Below are 13975 nucleotides of genomic sequence, written 5' to 3' on the forward strand. Positions count from 1 at the left end.
CTGGTCCCCAGTTATATAATAATTAGAGTAATATTGTTTTATAAATATTTGTGTTTTTATTGAGTTATATTTCAACATCTACTACCGTCATTGGTTTTGGATGAAATAGGAAGACTGCCTCCACAGACCGACCCTCAGCACTGAAGGATAAACGCTTTCATGCATCGCACACAATAAGTAAAAGAAAACATAAGTGACCTTTACTGATTACTAATGCCTGGGATGAGAGTGGCATGAGCTTGTACCACAATATATAACAGGATTTGAGTTGACAGTTCAGCCACACAGCCTCGTGTCACCTTCAGAAGACTCAGCCTCACAGGTTGATTATGTCTGAGCCACAGCCTTTGTCTGCTTGAAAAAGCTGCAAATTGCATCAATCACCTGGAGCCGCGATGGAGCCCCAGGATGTGAGGCACGGAACTGTGCAAATGCAGAGATTCTTCTGACACCTTTTACGTGTGAAGATCAGAGTGTCAGTAGAGTTAGGGTTGGTTTTATGAGCTGTAAACGATAATTCTCTATAGTATTATCACGAGAAGAACGTGTCAAGCGAAGGGAAGATGTCAGTTGAGGTGTCAATGAAGTGAGAGAGACAAGAATACGGCGGTGAATCTCGGATTACTGTTGCTGTGGAGCAAAACCTCCCTCGATCCCTAATGTGCATAGGAACGAGCAGAGGTCTTTTCTCATTGCTGAACTGTTTTTACACATGTGCTGGTACAACACTATTAAAACACATCAGTATACTCATCATTTACACTATTACAGTTTCTCACATTGCTACTAGATATTAATAGTGCACCAAATAATGACTAGCGTGCTGCCAAAGCACTTGTTCTCTTATATATTCATTACAGCAGGTGGCACAAGATAACATTTAGCAGCAGCCTGCAAAAACATCAGTCACTGTCATTTATACAGTTTCTGGTTTTAATTAAAGTTCTGTCTTCTTAATGGAACCTTCTCATGAGCTGTAATGGTTGTGTGTCCAATGAACCAATCATCTGAAAGTCTACGCACAATACGAGTGATTGTTCCGACGTTTATGCTAAACTGTATTTGCGATTGAATGTTGCTTTTTGTTCCATTGTACTTTTTGCCCAGGAAATTTCAGAGTGGCTGACAAAAGCTGCCCCACATACGTCGTCCCGGCTCAATGGGACGACACGTAAACAGCGCTGAGAATCCCTGCTATGCATGAGAAAGAGGGATTCCCTCAAGCATCAGGGCAAAGATGAGGACCAGCGCCACATCTACAACCGTTTTGCAGAGAAAGTCACCTATAAATATAATGTCTAAGAAATTAAACCAAGCTTTTGAAAATTTAAAAAGCATTTGAGTGATGCTCATGAATATTTTTTAATTGTTTGCCTGTGACCAATATATTATTAGAAAACTGTCTGGCTCAAATAACGAAGACCCAGTGACCCATTAAATGAGGCCAGCAGGGCGAGGTGGTTCAGAGGGGGAATGTATGTGGGCACAGAGTAGGAAATGATGTTTAAGAGATCCCTGCACAGCACAATGAGCTTGGAGCTGATGAGGGAGAAGAGGAGGAGCTTTAACAGATACAAAGACTATCACAACCTTTCCTGTCACAGTGTCTCCACACTTTGCTCTATAGCTGGCGATCAGATTGTTTGAACATAATTCACGATGATGCCGGACGAGGAAGAGCGAGAGAAATTAGCAGAAGTCATTAGACAGTGGAACAACAACAGACTGGACCTGTTTGAAATAAGTGAGCCTGATGAGGTGAGTGGACTTTTAGTTACCACCAGTGAGGAAGGTTGGTGGGAGGGTTCTTCATCACCTCCACTGAGCCCAGCAGAACTTGTGACTGTTGCTGTGCCACTGCTCTGGTTTCAGAACCTGGAGTTCCACGGTGTGATGCGCTTCTACTTTGAGGACGACGTTGACGGAAACGTGGCCACAAAGTGCCTGCGCGTTTGCAGTACCTCCTCGACCTGCGAGGTCGTCGGGACGCTTGCAGAGAAGTTCAGGCCCGATATGAAAATGCTGTCTACTAGCTATGCTCTGTATGAGGTCCAGGCCAGAAAGGGTGAGCAATCGAGGCAGGCCAGGTTAGACTGAGTCTGGCTCCTTCCACCCACAGCCAAGCTGTTTAAATGCAAAAATACCTCTGTCTGTATTTTATATGCGGCTCAAGAGCGTAAACTAGAGAAGGATGAGAGGCCTTTGACCGTGCAACTGAACTGGAAGTCCAACAACAGAGAAGGACGCTTTGTGCTCAGAAAAGACAACCAAGGTTTACAGGTACAGAGTCTACTGTATATGACATGTCATCAAGTAATGTGCCATTTGAAAGTATATGTGTTATACAATGTAGGAAAACCAAGAGAAGGAGAAAGGAGGCATGATTCAAAACTTCAGAAGGACACTGTCACGAAAGGATAAGAAGACAGAGAAAAACAAGACTAAATCTACAGACAAGGCTGCAGGAGATGAAAAGCAGTAAATCCTTCTTTTTTTTCCAGTATATGAGTATTTCTTTTTCAAACTACTGGCCCGAGGCCTCCTTCACCTAACTGTCAGAATAACATTGTAGCCTTTACAACAAATAACCAGGTCAAGCGGAAAACCCCCAAACAACACCAGCGAGACAAAACAGCGCTGCACAGAAAACAAAATGCAAAAGAGGCAGACGTCCCCCGGTGAGTAAAAAGACCAGCGAGGAGCCAACGCTTCTCTAAACACACCACGCGTATGTAACTTCCAGCCAATAAAGCTATGAAGAGCACTGAGGTAGTTCCTCCCCTGACCTTTCAGATCCACTGGGTTTACCGGCAGCCATTCGATTCTGTGACAGCGGTGAGTATGGCACATTTGGATGCTTTATTATCCACGGCGGAGCCCTCCTAACGACCTCCCGCCCCCTGCTGGCGTCTGCCCCACTTCAGCAGAGGACGCCGTCCTGTCCGCCGTCATGAGCTACACCAACAGCTCCACGGTGCACTTCAAGCTGTCGCCCGCGTACGCCCTCTACGCCGTCGCACGCTTCGCCCTGCAGCGACGCGGCCGCGGCCCTCAGCCGCCGGCGCACGCCTCAGTGGCCTCGGTCACACACAAAATGGTGGACATGGCGAGGAACGTCATCCAGGCAAGTCGTTAGTAGTAATGGATATGTAAAGTGAGAGGTGCTGGATGACCTGCCTGCTCACACCACTCGCCTCTCAGAAGCAGCGCACCATCGCCGGGGCTCTCGCCTTCTGGATGGCCAACGCCTCGGAGCTGCTCAACTTCCTCAAGAACGACAAAGACCTGGGTCCGCTCACGCAGCCGAGCCAGCTGGAGCTGTCCCACCTGGTGCACCAAGCCTACAGGTAAAAGGCAGCAGGAAGTTACAGTCTACTTAAAGTGAGCTTGTTGTAGCCCTTGGCGGTTGCTATGGTAACGTGATGCAGAGTGAAAGACTTGAGAGCTAAAATTGGCTTTGTGTTGTCCTCCATCAAGTTATCTGCAACAGTGTCTACAGGGCGAGTTAATGAAGCACCTGCCAACTTTTCTGAGTGATCCTGAGCAGCATGGTGCTCTGCCGGCTGGTTTTGGTGGATATCATTTTATTTATTACTCAACCTTCCCAGAACATCATGTAGAACATGAGGTTTCCTATATGAAATCCTTCAACGCTGTGTGCGTGTGTGACAGAGCTGGTGCTGAACACCCTGATGAACTCCATGGCTCTGCTGCGCCGCTGCCGGGTCAACCCGGCCCTCACCATCCAGCTCTTCTCCCAGCTCTTCCACTTCATCAGCGCCTGGCTCTTCAACCAGCTGATGAGCCCCGAGGCCGGCGCCCCGGGCCTGCGCTCCCACTACTGGGGAGCTGCTCTCCGCCAGAGGCTCGCTGCCATCGAAGCCTGGGCAGAGAGGCAAGGCCTGGAGCTGGCTGCCGACTGCCACCTGGGACACGTCACGCAGGTCTGTCAATAAATAAATCATGTCCAAACAGCACTAAAACTGTAGCTTCTAATGTGTTGACATTAGGAGGTTATGCTACTTGGCACATTCATTATGTTAGATTCCTATTACCCAACTAGAAGGCAAACTGTGAAAATAGCGCTGCCTAATTGTTTCTAGGCAACCACGATCCTGACCATGAATAAGTACTCCATCCACAACGTGAAGGACATCCAGAATGCCTCTTTCAAGCTCAACTCGCTGCAGTTGCACACGCTGCTGTCAAACTATCTCTATGCAACCAATGAGCCTAAAATACCTCATGTAAGTATTTATAAATGTGTAGTTTGGACGTGGTGTCAATGGCTGTGCTGATGAACAGACGACAAGTAAACAGCAAGTGTGGCTCAGTCTGGCAGCAGCTCAGGAGTACAGATTTAACAAAATGAATAATTAACAATGATGAATATAATGATGAATAATATATAACAAGTAGTAAGGTCATTACCCTTTCCTTTGGGCTGAATTATTTCTTTAATACTTTGCTGATAATGAGATGTGTGAAGAAATGTGAATGTAAGTATCTATCCTAAGCCCTGTCAAGTTTCCCATTAAGCCATTATTACAGGAACATTATTTTGTAGCAGAATTCATTTACAATATTATTCTCTGCTACAGCCTGGGTTGGGCCATGAGTCATTATGACACCTTGGTAAAATCAGCAACATAACGCTAGCCAGACACATTAACAATTCATGACCATCAAAACATAACTATCAACATCCCCAAACAGCGATAACGCTAAAGCCATATTCACGTATTCTGAAAACCTGATGGCTGAAAAGCCCCAAATAACCTAATTACTGTGTTTAATTTGTACAGTCTAACCTAATACACGTATTATCATTTATTACACTATAATGTGTCTACAGTACATCATCTAAGCAAAGAAACCGGTCCTCAAGCAGTCAACGTAGCTCAACCAAACAAAAAGCAAAACATTCAGCCTTTGTAGTTATTGGTTGTCATGGCAACTGCTACGAATCAACTTCCAGATAATTCAGCCTTGCTATCATTTTTATCACTAGCATTAAAGAGGAAATAACGTAAATCAATACTACTACTGGAACATCTACCTATAATAATGCTTCAGCTCTACAAGTCGCACTTCATCCTGAATAAATAAGGTTATGATTATCATAAAGGGGTTATTCTCATGGTACACCTGTATATTTACAAAGCCACAGCTCATCTTTAGGAAGGTCTCTGGTGTTTTGCTCAGAGTCAAAGGAAGACTCAATGTCCCTGACCTGAAGACATGGAACGACTAATGCCAATCTCTGAACTAATACGACCTTTTCCTGAAAATTTCCGCTGTCCGATCCACTTGTCATCAGGATGTGATCACTGCCGTAGTGACAGCTGCGGAAGCGTCAGCGGACAACCTGATTCGGGGCGAAGGACGGGACATTCAGCTGGAGGAAAGCCTCGACCTGCACCTGCCCTTCCTGCTGCCAGAGGGAGGGTACTCCTGTGACACCGTCAGAGGCGTCCCTCCAGGGTTCACAGACTTTCTGGAGCCAATCTGCCAGAAAGGTAAAGCATTCATGAGCCTGTCGCGTGAAAATCATATCCCAGAGGTGTGGTGGATGTAAGATGAACCAATGTAAACTAGGTTATCTGTCATATATTTGTACGTATTATATAACAATGTTCTCTTCCAGGTCTTTGCTCTTTAACTTGCCAACCTAACAAAGGTGACTGGACTGTGTACTTCAGTGAACAATGTGCGGAGAGGACACGCTTGGTAAAGAAAGAATGATGCTCTGTGGTCCTGGATGTATCAGTCAAACTACAGTGGTCACACAGGTTTATTTCTATTTTTCCGACAGGCAGCACATAGTGAGCCAGAGATTGTGACCTTCACACTAAACAAGCCTCTGAACAGTGGGATGGGGCTCAGCATCGTGGCTGCCAAGGTGACCGCCTCAGCTCTGATGGGCTCAAACTGGAGGTATTCAAACGCTAATACTATTCGCCTGTTGCCTCTGTCAACCATCGTCTTCCCTCTCATTCTGCCACAGGGCGCAGGGCAGGGTAACCTTGGTATTTACATCAAGTCTATTGTCAAGGGAGGACCAGCCGAAATGGTGAGCGCCAATACAGTTTTGATTTATGATAATACGCTAAAATCCAATTAAGAGTTCAACACTTTCCATCTCATTTGTGCAGAATGGCAGGTTAACAGCTGGGGATCAGCTGCTCTGTGTGGATGGTCACAGCCTGATTGGCCTCAGCCAAGAACGGTATAAGACAAACACTTAGTTTACGTACTCGATAGGATCCCATAAACCTGCAGACATTCATAGTTCCCAGAAGATGAATCCAAGCCAATAAAACCTAATAACAACAACAATACAAGTGACTACACTGGCTTACCATTAAATCACAGGTTTGCTTTATTAACAACCGAAGGCATGACTCTCTAATCTGATTGTGGTTTAGGGCAGCAGCTATTATGATGCAAACCGGCCCCGTAGTGACGTTACAGGTAGCAAAGTTTGGAGCGAGCCACCACGGCCTGGAGGCCCTGCTGAGAGAACCGAGCCCAGTAGGGCCTGCAGGTCAGAACGCAGCACAGTAAACCACTATGACCGCTCTGTCCCTAACCAGTGACCTAATAAAATCGTCTTCTGTCATCACACAGGAGACAGACGCAGCGCTGCACCGAATTATAAAGCGCTCGTGTCGTGCAGCGTGATGGATCCTGGTCCCTGTGAAGGGCTCCATAAGAACAGCAAGAAGAAAAAGGATCAGATGATGCAGAGAAACCGGCAGCTTTATCGTTCAGACCCCAACATCACCAGTATGCTGGACACACACGGTACATTTACCAGTATAAAATAGGTGCGGTGTTTGAGGGTGGGTCATGCAAACATATTTATTTTCGTCTTATTTCAGCAGACGTTAGCGAGGCGGATGGAGATGAACCTGCTCTCCCTGTTGTGAGAGGCAATAATGTCGCTGCCGCTTCCAGCATCAACCTTTGTGCTGATGTGAGAATTTCACCCATTTGCAAGATGGTGGGTTGTATAAAACTTTTAACTGGATTTGTCATTTCCATCAATCTGCTTCCTTTCATTAGACATTTCACAGGGAATATATGACCCTACCGACACCGAAATCCCAGGACAAGAACATACCTGGACGGAGTCGACCCCAGCATGCATTTATATCGCCTTTAAGGCCTGTAGATGGCCAGAGCAGCAAAAAGACAGCCATTATAGTAAGTCTTGTTGCACACAGTCCAAATATGCCACTGGCATCAAACACGTTTTTTCATACAGGAATAATTCATAGCATTCATAGAACGATAAAGCTAAATCTTTATTTACCCCTCTAGCGTCAGGCGATGTCTCAGGAAAACTTGTGTATGGACAGTGGAGGCCCCCTGCTGGACAGAAAGCAGAACACCGGGGAGAAACAGGACTGGAGTGCAAAGCAAACCATGACCCACTACACATCTTTTCCAATTCGGTCTAGTGTCTCCAGCCATGACATCCTCATGGATGGCACTTCTCCTAAAAAACAGCAGCAAGGGCCACAAACCAGAGGTGCAGGCATCTGGAGGACCCCCTTTTCACACCACCCGACACCTTCCATGCAGCCAGTGCGCATAGACATGCCTGTAACCAGAGCAGTAAAGACGCAGCTAAACCCGCCCTTGTCCACTTTCCAGGGCTCATCTATGGTGGCGGTGAAGAAGGGCCAATCTCAGGTTCATCAAAGCCAAGATAATCTTTATGCTTGTCCCATTTCTGCAATTATAAAGCTACCTCAGCCTTTACTTCCATCTCAGCAGCAAAGAGGCAGCCCGCTCAGGGGTCAAGTAATCAAACCCCAAATAAGCCTCAGTCCTGTTAAACACGTGTCCTTTCAAGAACCTCCCATTCAGCAGAAGATCTCAAGTCTGGCGAAGCAAAAAGAGCCGCGGCAGCTGTGTGACCCACGGAGAGGGGAGGCTCTGGAGAACCTGGACGAGCAGAGAGAGGTTCAGGCCAAGGCAAAGGCCCCAGTGGAAGAGAAGCAGCGCCTCCACCGACTCAGCCTGGAGTGGCAGTTTGAGAAGAGGCTGCGAGAACTTCAGCAGAGAGGAGAGGACGGGGAGGAAGACGAGGATTTGGACTTGATGATGAGAGTGCTGCAGCTGGATAGAAGAGTGCAGGTGACAGCCTCAGTTTCACTATCATGAATAAAAGAACCAGGTGTCTGTGGCTTGCTTTATGTTGAGCACTGATTTCTAAAGGGTTTTTGAGAAAAAATACTTGACTACAACTTCCAATACTAATTTTTTACATTTTGTTAAATATCCAAGTTCCCACTATATCTCTCTTTACTACTCAAAATAATCATTATAACCTGCATTTCATTATTTATCATGATCCGTCTCTAGAACAAGAGGAGCTCTGAAGCAAATGTCCACTGTGAACTGAAAGAGCTGTCAAAGCAGGTAATTCACCTGTCCCAGACAGAAGAATCAACAGAGAGAGGTAAGTGTTGAAGAACGCATGACAAGTGATTAGCAATTTATTCATTTAAAATGTATTGTTTCCACTAAACATTGCCACATTTGATATTTTGGCAGATCAAAGATCCAATGGTCTTATGGGTGATGTTCAGAAAATGGCATCAAACGAGTGAGTTTACATGTTTTGACAGCTGCAAGAACATTCAAATTTAGTCCAATCTAAAAGGCAGCTAGGTTCTTTATGCAGCATTTCTATTTGTGACAACCTAATGACAACAAGCTTTCCATTACATTTACTAAAACAATGAGACATTTGATAAGTAATTTACAGCAATAATTCCCTGAGTCAAATCTGTAGAATATACTCTATTATGATAGTATTATAAAACTGCACATGTACTGTTTGAGTTCTCTTGCATGTTTCCACATAAATTCAAAATTCAAGTATTCAGCTGTATTACTCTTTCTTTACAGACTCCTAGAGGAGCGAATCAGACGAGCACCAGCTCCTGAGACGCTCACATTCAGGGAGCGCCAGCGTCTCTTTTCCCTGGCGTCCAGTGCATAAATGAAGTTTAAAATCAAGTAAACGAAGAATCTCGCGAAGAAAAGTAATAATGTAGTAGCAACATGGATATACAGTACGATAGGAAACGGAGTGTCCATATGTACTAACTAAACAAAAGTCTGTCTTTCTTAGTTTCAGTTCAGGATTTTCAGTTTACAGGTTTGGTTTTATTATGTTTTACATTATTTTTGCATTTTCCTCTTCCTTTATAATAAAGTAAACTTTTTAAAGTATAAATTGTCATATATTTGATGTTTATTAAGTATATTAATTACACTTGTCCGTCTCCCTCAAATGCTACTTTGTGCGCTGATAAAACTGCACCACTGCTTTCTCTTGTTCGTGTGTTTCGATTGAACCTGGCCTCAGTCTGCGGATCTCATTGATGGCGTCAATCCCAGAGATCTTCCTGGTCTTCACCAGGTAGCAGGCCAGCATGGTCCCAGTCCTCCCATGGCCGTGCATGCAGTGGACTCCCACACCCTGCAGAACAACGTGGCGGTGTTTAACTCTGCTTTACCTCGCATTACTCCTTGTGTTGTCGCAAGCAGACTCGGGCACACGGGGAGTCACATGAAAGTCCATCAAACACCTCAGATCCTACCTCGTTCTTGGAGTTTGCCTCTTCCACGACGGAGAGGAACTTATCAATCTGACTGGGCGCAGGAGGGGTGAAGTCGGCTATCTTGATGTGGTGCAGCTGCAGCTCTGGGCACGAGTCGTGATAGGGGGGTTTCCTCTCACAAAGGCAGACCAGGTGTTTGATGCCGTTGTCCAGCAGGTACTGGTATTCACAGGTCATCCGGGGCAGCGCCAGCCCGGCCAGCTTTCCCGGGTCAACCCAGGAAAAGTTGTGCGGCGCAAAGGAGGACATGATTGTCACACTGTGGAAATAAAGTCACCACAAACTGTTATTATACAGCACTGCTGCATGCTAAATACCTTAATGTGATTACTTCAATCACTGACTCTGACTTGAATAAATTAGAAAATGAATGCAGCTCTGACCAGTTATGACTGCTAGTGATGTAGCCTGGCTTTAAGTTAGTAGCAAGCATTTTAAGTAAATATTACCTTTACAAGTAGCAGAAAAATAGAAGTCGATCGGTTGAAGAACCCGTGAGAAAAGTAAACACTGAAGGAATGACAGCGTCTGCCTATTTGTCCAGACAACACACTGACTAAGCCAGTGTGTTGACAGTAGCTGCATATTTCAACACAAAGACACTGAGGCGTGATGTGGAAACACACAATTGACGAGACTCCACCTGGTTTTACTCAGGTACGAGTATTAAAGCGTTAGGAACTCATGAAATTACGCAACGGGTGACAACAGTGTTAGTTTCCTACATCCTGAACAGTCCTGCAGGTTTGCGCAGTATTGACACAATAATAATGTAAATAATGATTTATATTATTACTAGTCCACGTCGTGAGAACAACTCCCCCCATGGAGAGAATATAAAGCGGATTCATTCAGTACATTACCACTGGAGCCTCTTGGAAGTTTGCTAACATCAGGTGTCCGATTTATGCTAACTGCTAAATGTAGGTTTGCTAACATAACTTTAGCTAAGCGTCGCTAAAATGCGACAAACTGCCATTAAATATTTACTTAAGTGAGACGACTTTCACTTCCAAGCAAAGTATCAAAAGATTTGTTTTATAAACGTGCTTTACTGGTGCCGTTATTAACTTACGGTGTTGGTTTTTGGGCTGCGCTTTGACGCCAGCTGTCAAGCAGGGACTACCTAGCTGAGCTAACAGTCAAGCTAGGTGCTATGTTCAGCGTTATCGCTACATTGCTGAGTTAAACGCAGAAAAAACAAAACCAAGGTCCGTTTGACGTTGGGTCTGGTTAAGTCAGAACGGGGCAGAGACGGAGATAAAGCCGTCAGCTGGGTCCAGTTCAAGGGTTAAAACCAGTTGCCACCGCTGACGTGAACAAGTAACTAGTAACTAATGGAGTGATGGTCGACACATTTAAAGATAGAAACACAAGCGTATAGACACACGAAAATAAGAATCTTCCAATCTATCCAAACGAAATGACACAGCATGATTTGCATGCAATATAAACGACCTTCAGTCCAAATAGTTATAAGTCAGGATGGCCGAGCGGTCTAAGGCGCTGCGTTCAGGTCGCAGTCTCCCCTGGAGGCGTGGGTTCGAATCCCACTTCTGACATCAAGCTTTTCTAGTTTTCGAACATTTCCGATACTGATTATATCTAATTTCCCAAAGAACAACATTTTACATTCATTTGGATGTTCTGTGAAATAGAAGTTCTTATTCATTAGCCATTTTTTTATATAGCAGCGGTGCTGCAAATGCCTGCAGGGGGCGCTACATTTCCTACGGCACAATATCGATGATTTGTCCTACAGATCATTTTTAAATTAAAATTCTAGATCTGAATCTTTAATGGAGTAAGTTAATAAGTTATGGTTATAAAAGTATGCTGCTGATGTATCTCAATTTGAGAATTATGCAGTTCTGAAAACAACCAGATACAGTTTTTATGCGATACCGCCATACATTGTGGGGTTTATTTAAATTCCTGAAGATCACAATGTTCATTTATTTTATTTAGTGTAAAAAAATGTTAAACTAACATCTGAAATAAATGAAGAAAAAAAACACCAAAGAGCTGACAAATCCTTTCTGCACTTATCATCTAAGCACTTCATGGAGATCGTGAAAGTTGTTGCTTTGAAGTGTTTCATCTATCACCAGTGTTACTTTTTATTCAAGTTGTCCTTGTTGAGTCCACACTGAATCATTCTTGTTTTAATAGTTTCTGACACTTCCAGATGGAGGCTGCCGCTGTTTCATACAATCTCCACATGAAAGGAAAGCGAAAAGACAGTTTGTCCATTTCATGCAATAGTTAAGGATACGAACACAAACATCCAGTACTCACAACACAGCACGGTTTACTCGCTAGTCATTTTGTACAAATAGTAGAAAGAGGGTTTGTATTCGAAGGAGAACCGCGTCACATTTTCCAGATAGATGTCGATACACAGAGACTGACTTTCAGAAAGGGTTCAAACATCCCGATAAAAAAGCTTCCACTAAACTGTTGGTGTAAAAAAAGAGTGAACAGAGCAGTTCCAGTAACCACATACAGTTATAGAAAGATATGTAGGTGATAGAGAAAGTTGAAATAAATGAACTGAAAGAACTTCCATGAGCCAGGTCTAGTGGTTGGCACGTTCTTGTTGCCGTCCTTGGGGGCTCCACCCGTCCACAAACCATCCAACAGAACCTTTGAAAGTTCCCAAAGAACCACGAAATATTTTTATTCTCGTTTATGTTTTTTTTTTTTTAACACACATCACAACCCCTTGAAACTGAGTGTTGACTGGTTGTCCATCACCACGTCTCTTCCTCCTCCTCCTCCTCCTCCTCCTCCTCATCCCACGTGTGTCATCTAAAAAGCACAGACCCCTTCAACATGCTGCAACACCGGTCAACAAAGCGATCGCGGCCCCTTTAATGTTTACATGTTAACGGGTGCCGGATCGAGAAAGGGGGCATTAACCGCCGTTCCTTCCCACTAGAAGACTTCTATGTATTTTGAACGTCCGTGTTCAAAGTCCCACACTGAGCAGGTTGCTGAGGGGCCATGCTGCGCTTACAGGATGGCACAGAAGAACTTCTTCTCCCGGAACGGGTTCTCCGACGCCGGCACCGGCGATAGCAGCGGGTCCTCTTTGGCGTGAGCTTCACAGTACGACATTAGGTCGGCCACTGCTTTCGATACCTGGAGGTAAACACAAGCGTGAACATTCTTTGTGTTATGGTTGATTCTGAAAGGCAACATAAACTGATTCAACAGTAATATTATCAGTGTGATCTTATTATCAGAATATTAATGAAAAAAGTCCCCTGTAAAATATTCTTAAACATATTAAGTCCATAACTATAAAGGATGCTCTGTTCAAGATCCAACCCCATCTTCACCTTTATTCTGTCAATGTTGGCCTCCATCTTCAGCTGCTCCACCAGCTTCCTGGTTTGCGCGATGCTGGCCGTGTTATTGCTCGCCATGGGCGCTGGCAGCTCAGGTCTCGTGTGCTCTGTCTGCGTGGAGGAGAAGGAGGTTTAAACATCCCGGACCTCGCAGGTTGAAGGGAGCAGACGTGCAAATGTCCAAAATGTCCTCACTTTGTCAAAACACGCGTTTCTGGTTCTCACTTAGCCACACACACACACACACACACACACACACACACACACACACACACACACACACACACACACACACACACACACACACACACACACACACACACACACACAGCGTATTATTTATGGTGTCAGTTGCTAGGCAGCCTAAGACACTGAGGAGGAGGCAGAGGAGGTGGGAGGAGAGTGAGGGGGCAGCACTTTGTCCAGCACTATATTTAAAACTGATAAATGGATAAGTAACATCACAGGTTCCAGGGACAAAGACTCTCATCTCGACTGTGGGCTTCTTCATGCAAACCCGTACTTGTAGCACTCGTCCGGGACACTTTTACACACAGACACGGTGTTAACAATTGGCTTCATATGACTGATGAGAAATAAACAAGGGGATGGAGTTTGCCTTAGATCAAAAGTACGACAGGCCACGTTGCAAAAAGCAAAGCAAGATGTTAAATGTGTCTGGTCCCATACAAACATAGTGACAAAATCTAAATATTTACTTTATGCATTCCACAAGTAACAGAAGCAGGATGTCTGAGAACCAGTAAGTCAACTTCTGTAACACTTTGTCACAGATGCAGGTGGGCAGGTAGCAAACAGCGGAGCAGTCAGCTTGGAGGCAACTGTGCTGGCTTTGCTCTTATTGATTAAGTGGATGGAGCTGCAGGCGACCGTCCCCCTCTGTCGCCTGTCATTTACACTGATCTGAGCGAGGCGCTGGAGCTCGGCAGGAATGCTGATGCTCCACAGGCGCACCAG

The 13975-nt window shown here is 44.8% G+C and overlaps 3 protein-coding genes and 1 non-coding gene across 7 annotated transcripts in view; 2 read left to right on the forward strand and 2 right to left on the reverse strand.

Moving 5' to 3' along the window:
* Nucleotides 1-1617: 1617 nt before the first annotated feature.
* Nucleotides 1618-9067, forward strand: LOC114848753 (afadin). The gene is made up of 24 exons (XM_055505998.1): nucleotides 1618-1758; nucleotides 1873-2065; nucleotides 2174-2280; nucleotides 2354-2478; nucleotides 2593-2678; nucleotides 2794-2835; nucleotides 2925-3124; nucleotides 3202-3347; nucleotides 3478-3572; nucleotides 3673-3944; nucleotides 4104-4247; nucleotides 5321-5519; nucleotides 5648-5730; nucleotides 5816-5902; nucleotides 6008-6073; nucleotides 6156-6229; nucleotides 6429-6547; nucleotides 6631-6807; nucleotides 6885-6979; nucleotides 7069-7209; nucleotides 7327-8148; nucleotides 8377-8473; nucleotides 8569-8620; nucleotides 8926-9067. The coding sequence occupies exons 1-24, from the start codon at nucleotides 1660-1662 to the stop codon at nucleotides 9017-9019; spliced, it is 3615 nt and encodes a 1204-aa protein (XP_055361973.1). The 5' UTR covers nucleotides 1618-1659; the 3' UTR covers nucleotides 9020-9067.
* dusp23b (dual specificity phosphatase 23b) lies at nucleotides 8481-11032 on the reverse strand. 3 transcript variants are annotated; one of them, XM_029139437.3, is made up of 3 exons: nucleotides 10720-11032; nucleotides 9624-9903; nucleotides 8481-9502 (listed from the first exon to the last, which is right to left on the reverse strand). In XM_029139437.3, the coding sequence occupies exons 2-3, from the start codon at nucleotides 9891-9893 to the stop codon at nucleotides 9317-9319; spliced, it is 456 nt and encodes a 151-aa protein (XP_028995270.1). In that variant the 5' UTR covers nucleotides 9894-9903; nucleotides 10720-11032; the 3' UTR covers nucleotides 8481-9316. The 3 variants fall into 3 exon arrangements, with proteins under 3 accessions (XP_028995270.1, XP_028995272.1, XP_028995271.1); XM_029139439.3 differs by lacking the exon at nucleotides 10720-11032 and adding an exon at nucleotides 10508-10637; XM_029139438.3 differs by lacking the exon at nucleotides 10720-11032 and adding an exon at nucleotides 10094-10397.
* Nucleotides 11033-11123: 91 nt separating this feature from the next.
* On the forward strand, nucleotides 11124-11206 carry trnal-cag (transfer RNA leucine (anticodon CAG)). Its single transcript has one exon. It is a non-coding gene; the product is annotated as a tRNA-Leu (tRNA).
* Nucleotides 11207-11586: 380 nt separating this feature from the next.
* The window catches only part of LOC114848695 (guanine nucleotide binding protein (G protein), gamma 2), a 7805-nt gene continuing 5416 nt past the window's right edge, over nucleotides 11587-13975 (reverse strand). For both annotated transcript variants that reach the window (XM_029139442.3, XM_029139443.3), the window contains exons 3-4: nucleotides 12989-13108; nucleotides 11587-12788 (exon numbers count right to left, since the gene is read on the reverse strand). In XM_029139442.3, the coding sequence (XP_028995275.1) occupies nucleotides 12660-12788; nucleotides 12989-13075 (216 nt within the window). In that variant the 5' untranslated portion in view covers nucleotides 13076-13108 and the 3' untranslated portion in view covers nucleotides 11587-12659. The remainder of the gene's footprint in view (nucleotides 12789-12988; nucleotides 13109-13975) is intronic.

The sequence above is a fragment of the Betta splendens genome, chromosome 22 (assembly GCF_900634795.4).
Source record: "Betta splendens chromosome 22, fBetSpl5.4, whole genome shotgun sequence".
NCBI lineage: Eukaryota > Metazoa > Chordata > Actinopteri > Anabantiformes > Osphronemidae > Betta > Betta splendens.

Excerpts from the sequence above, each read along its gene's own strand:
- dusp23b (XM_029139437.3), bottom strand. The coding sequence starts at position 9,893 with ATGTCCTCCTTTGCGCCGCACAACTTTTCCTGGGTTGACCCGGGAAAG. Across the intron at positions 9,503-9,623 it reads AGGCAAACTCCAAGAACGAG|GGTGTGGGAGTCCACTGCAT; the intron begins GTAGGATCTGAG and ends GTTGTTCTGCAG.
- LOC114848753 (XM_055505998.1), top strand. The coding sequence starts at position 1,660 with ATGATGCCGGACGAGGAAGAGCGAGAGAAATTAGCAGAAGTCATTAGA. Across the intron at positions 2,281-2,353 it reads AAGACAACCAAGGTTTACAG|GAAAACCAAGAGAAGGAGAA; the intron begins GTACAGAGTCTA and ends TATACAATGTAG. Across the intron at positions 3,125-3,201 it reads TGGCGAGGAACGTCATCCAG|AAGCAGCGCACCATCGCCGG; the intron begins GCAAGTCGTTAG and ends CTCGCCTCTCAG.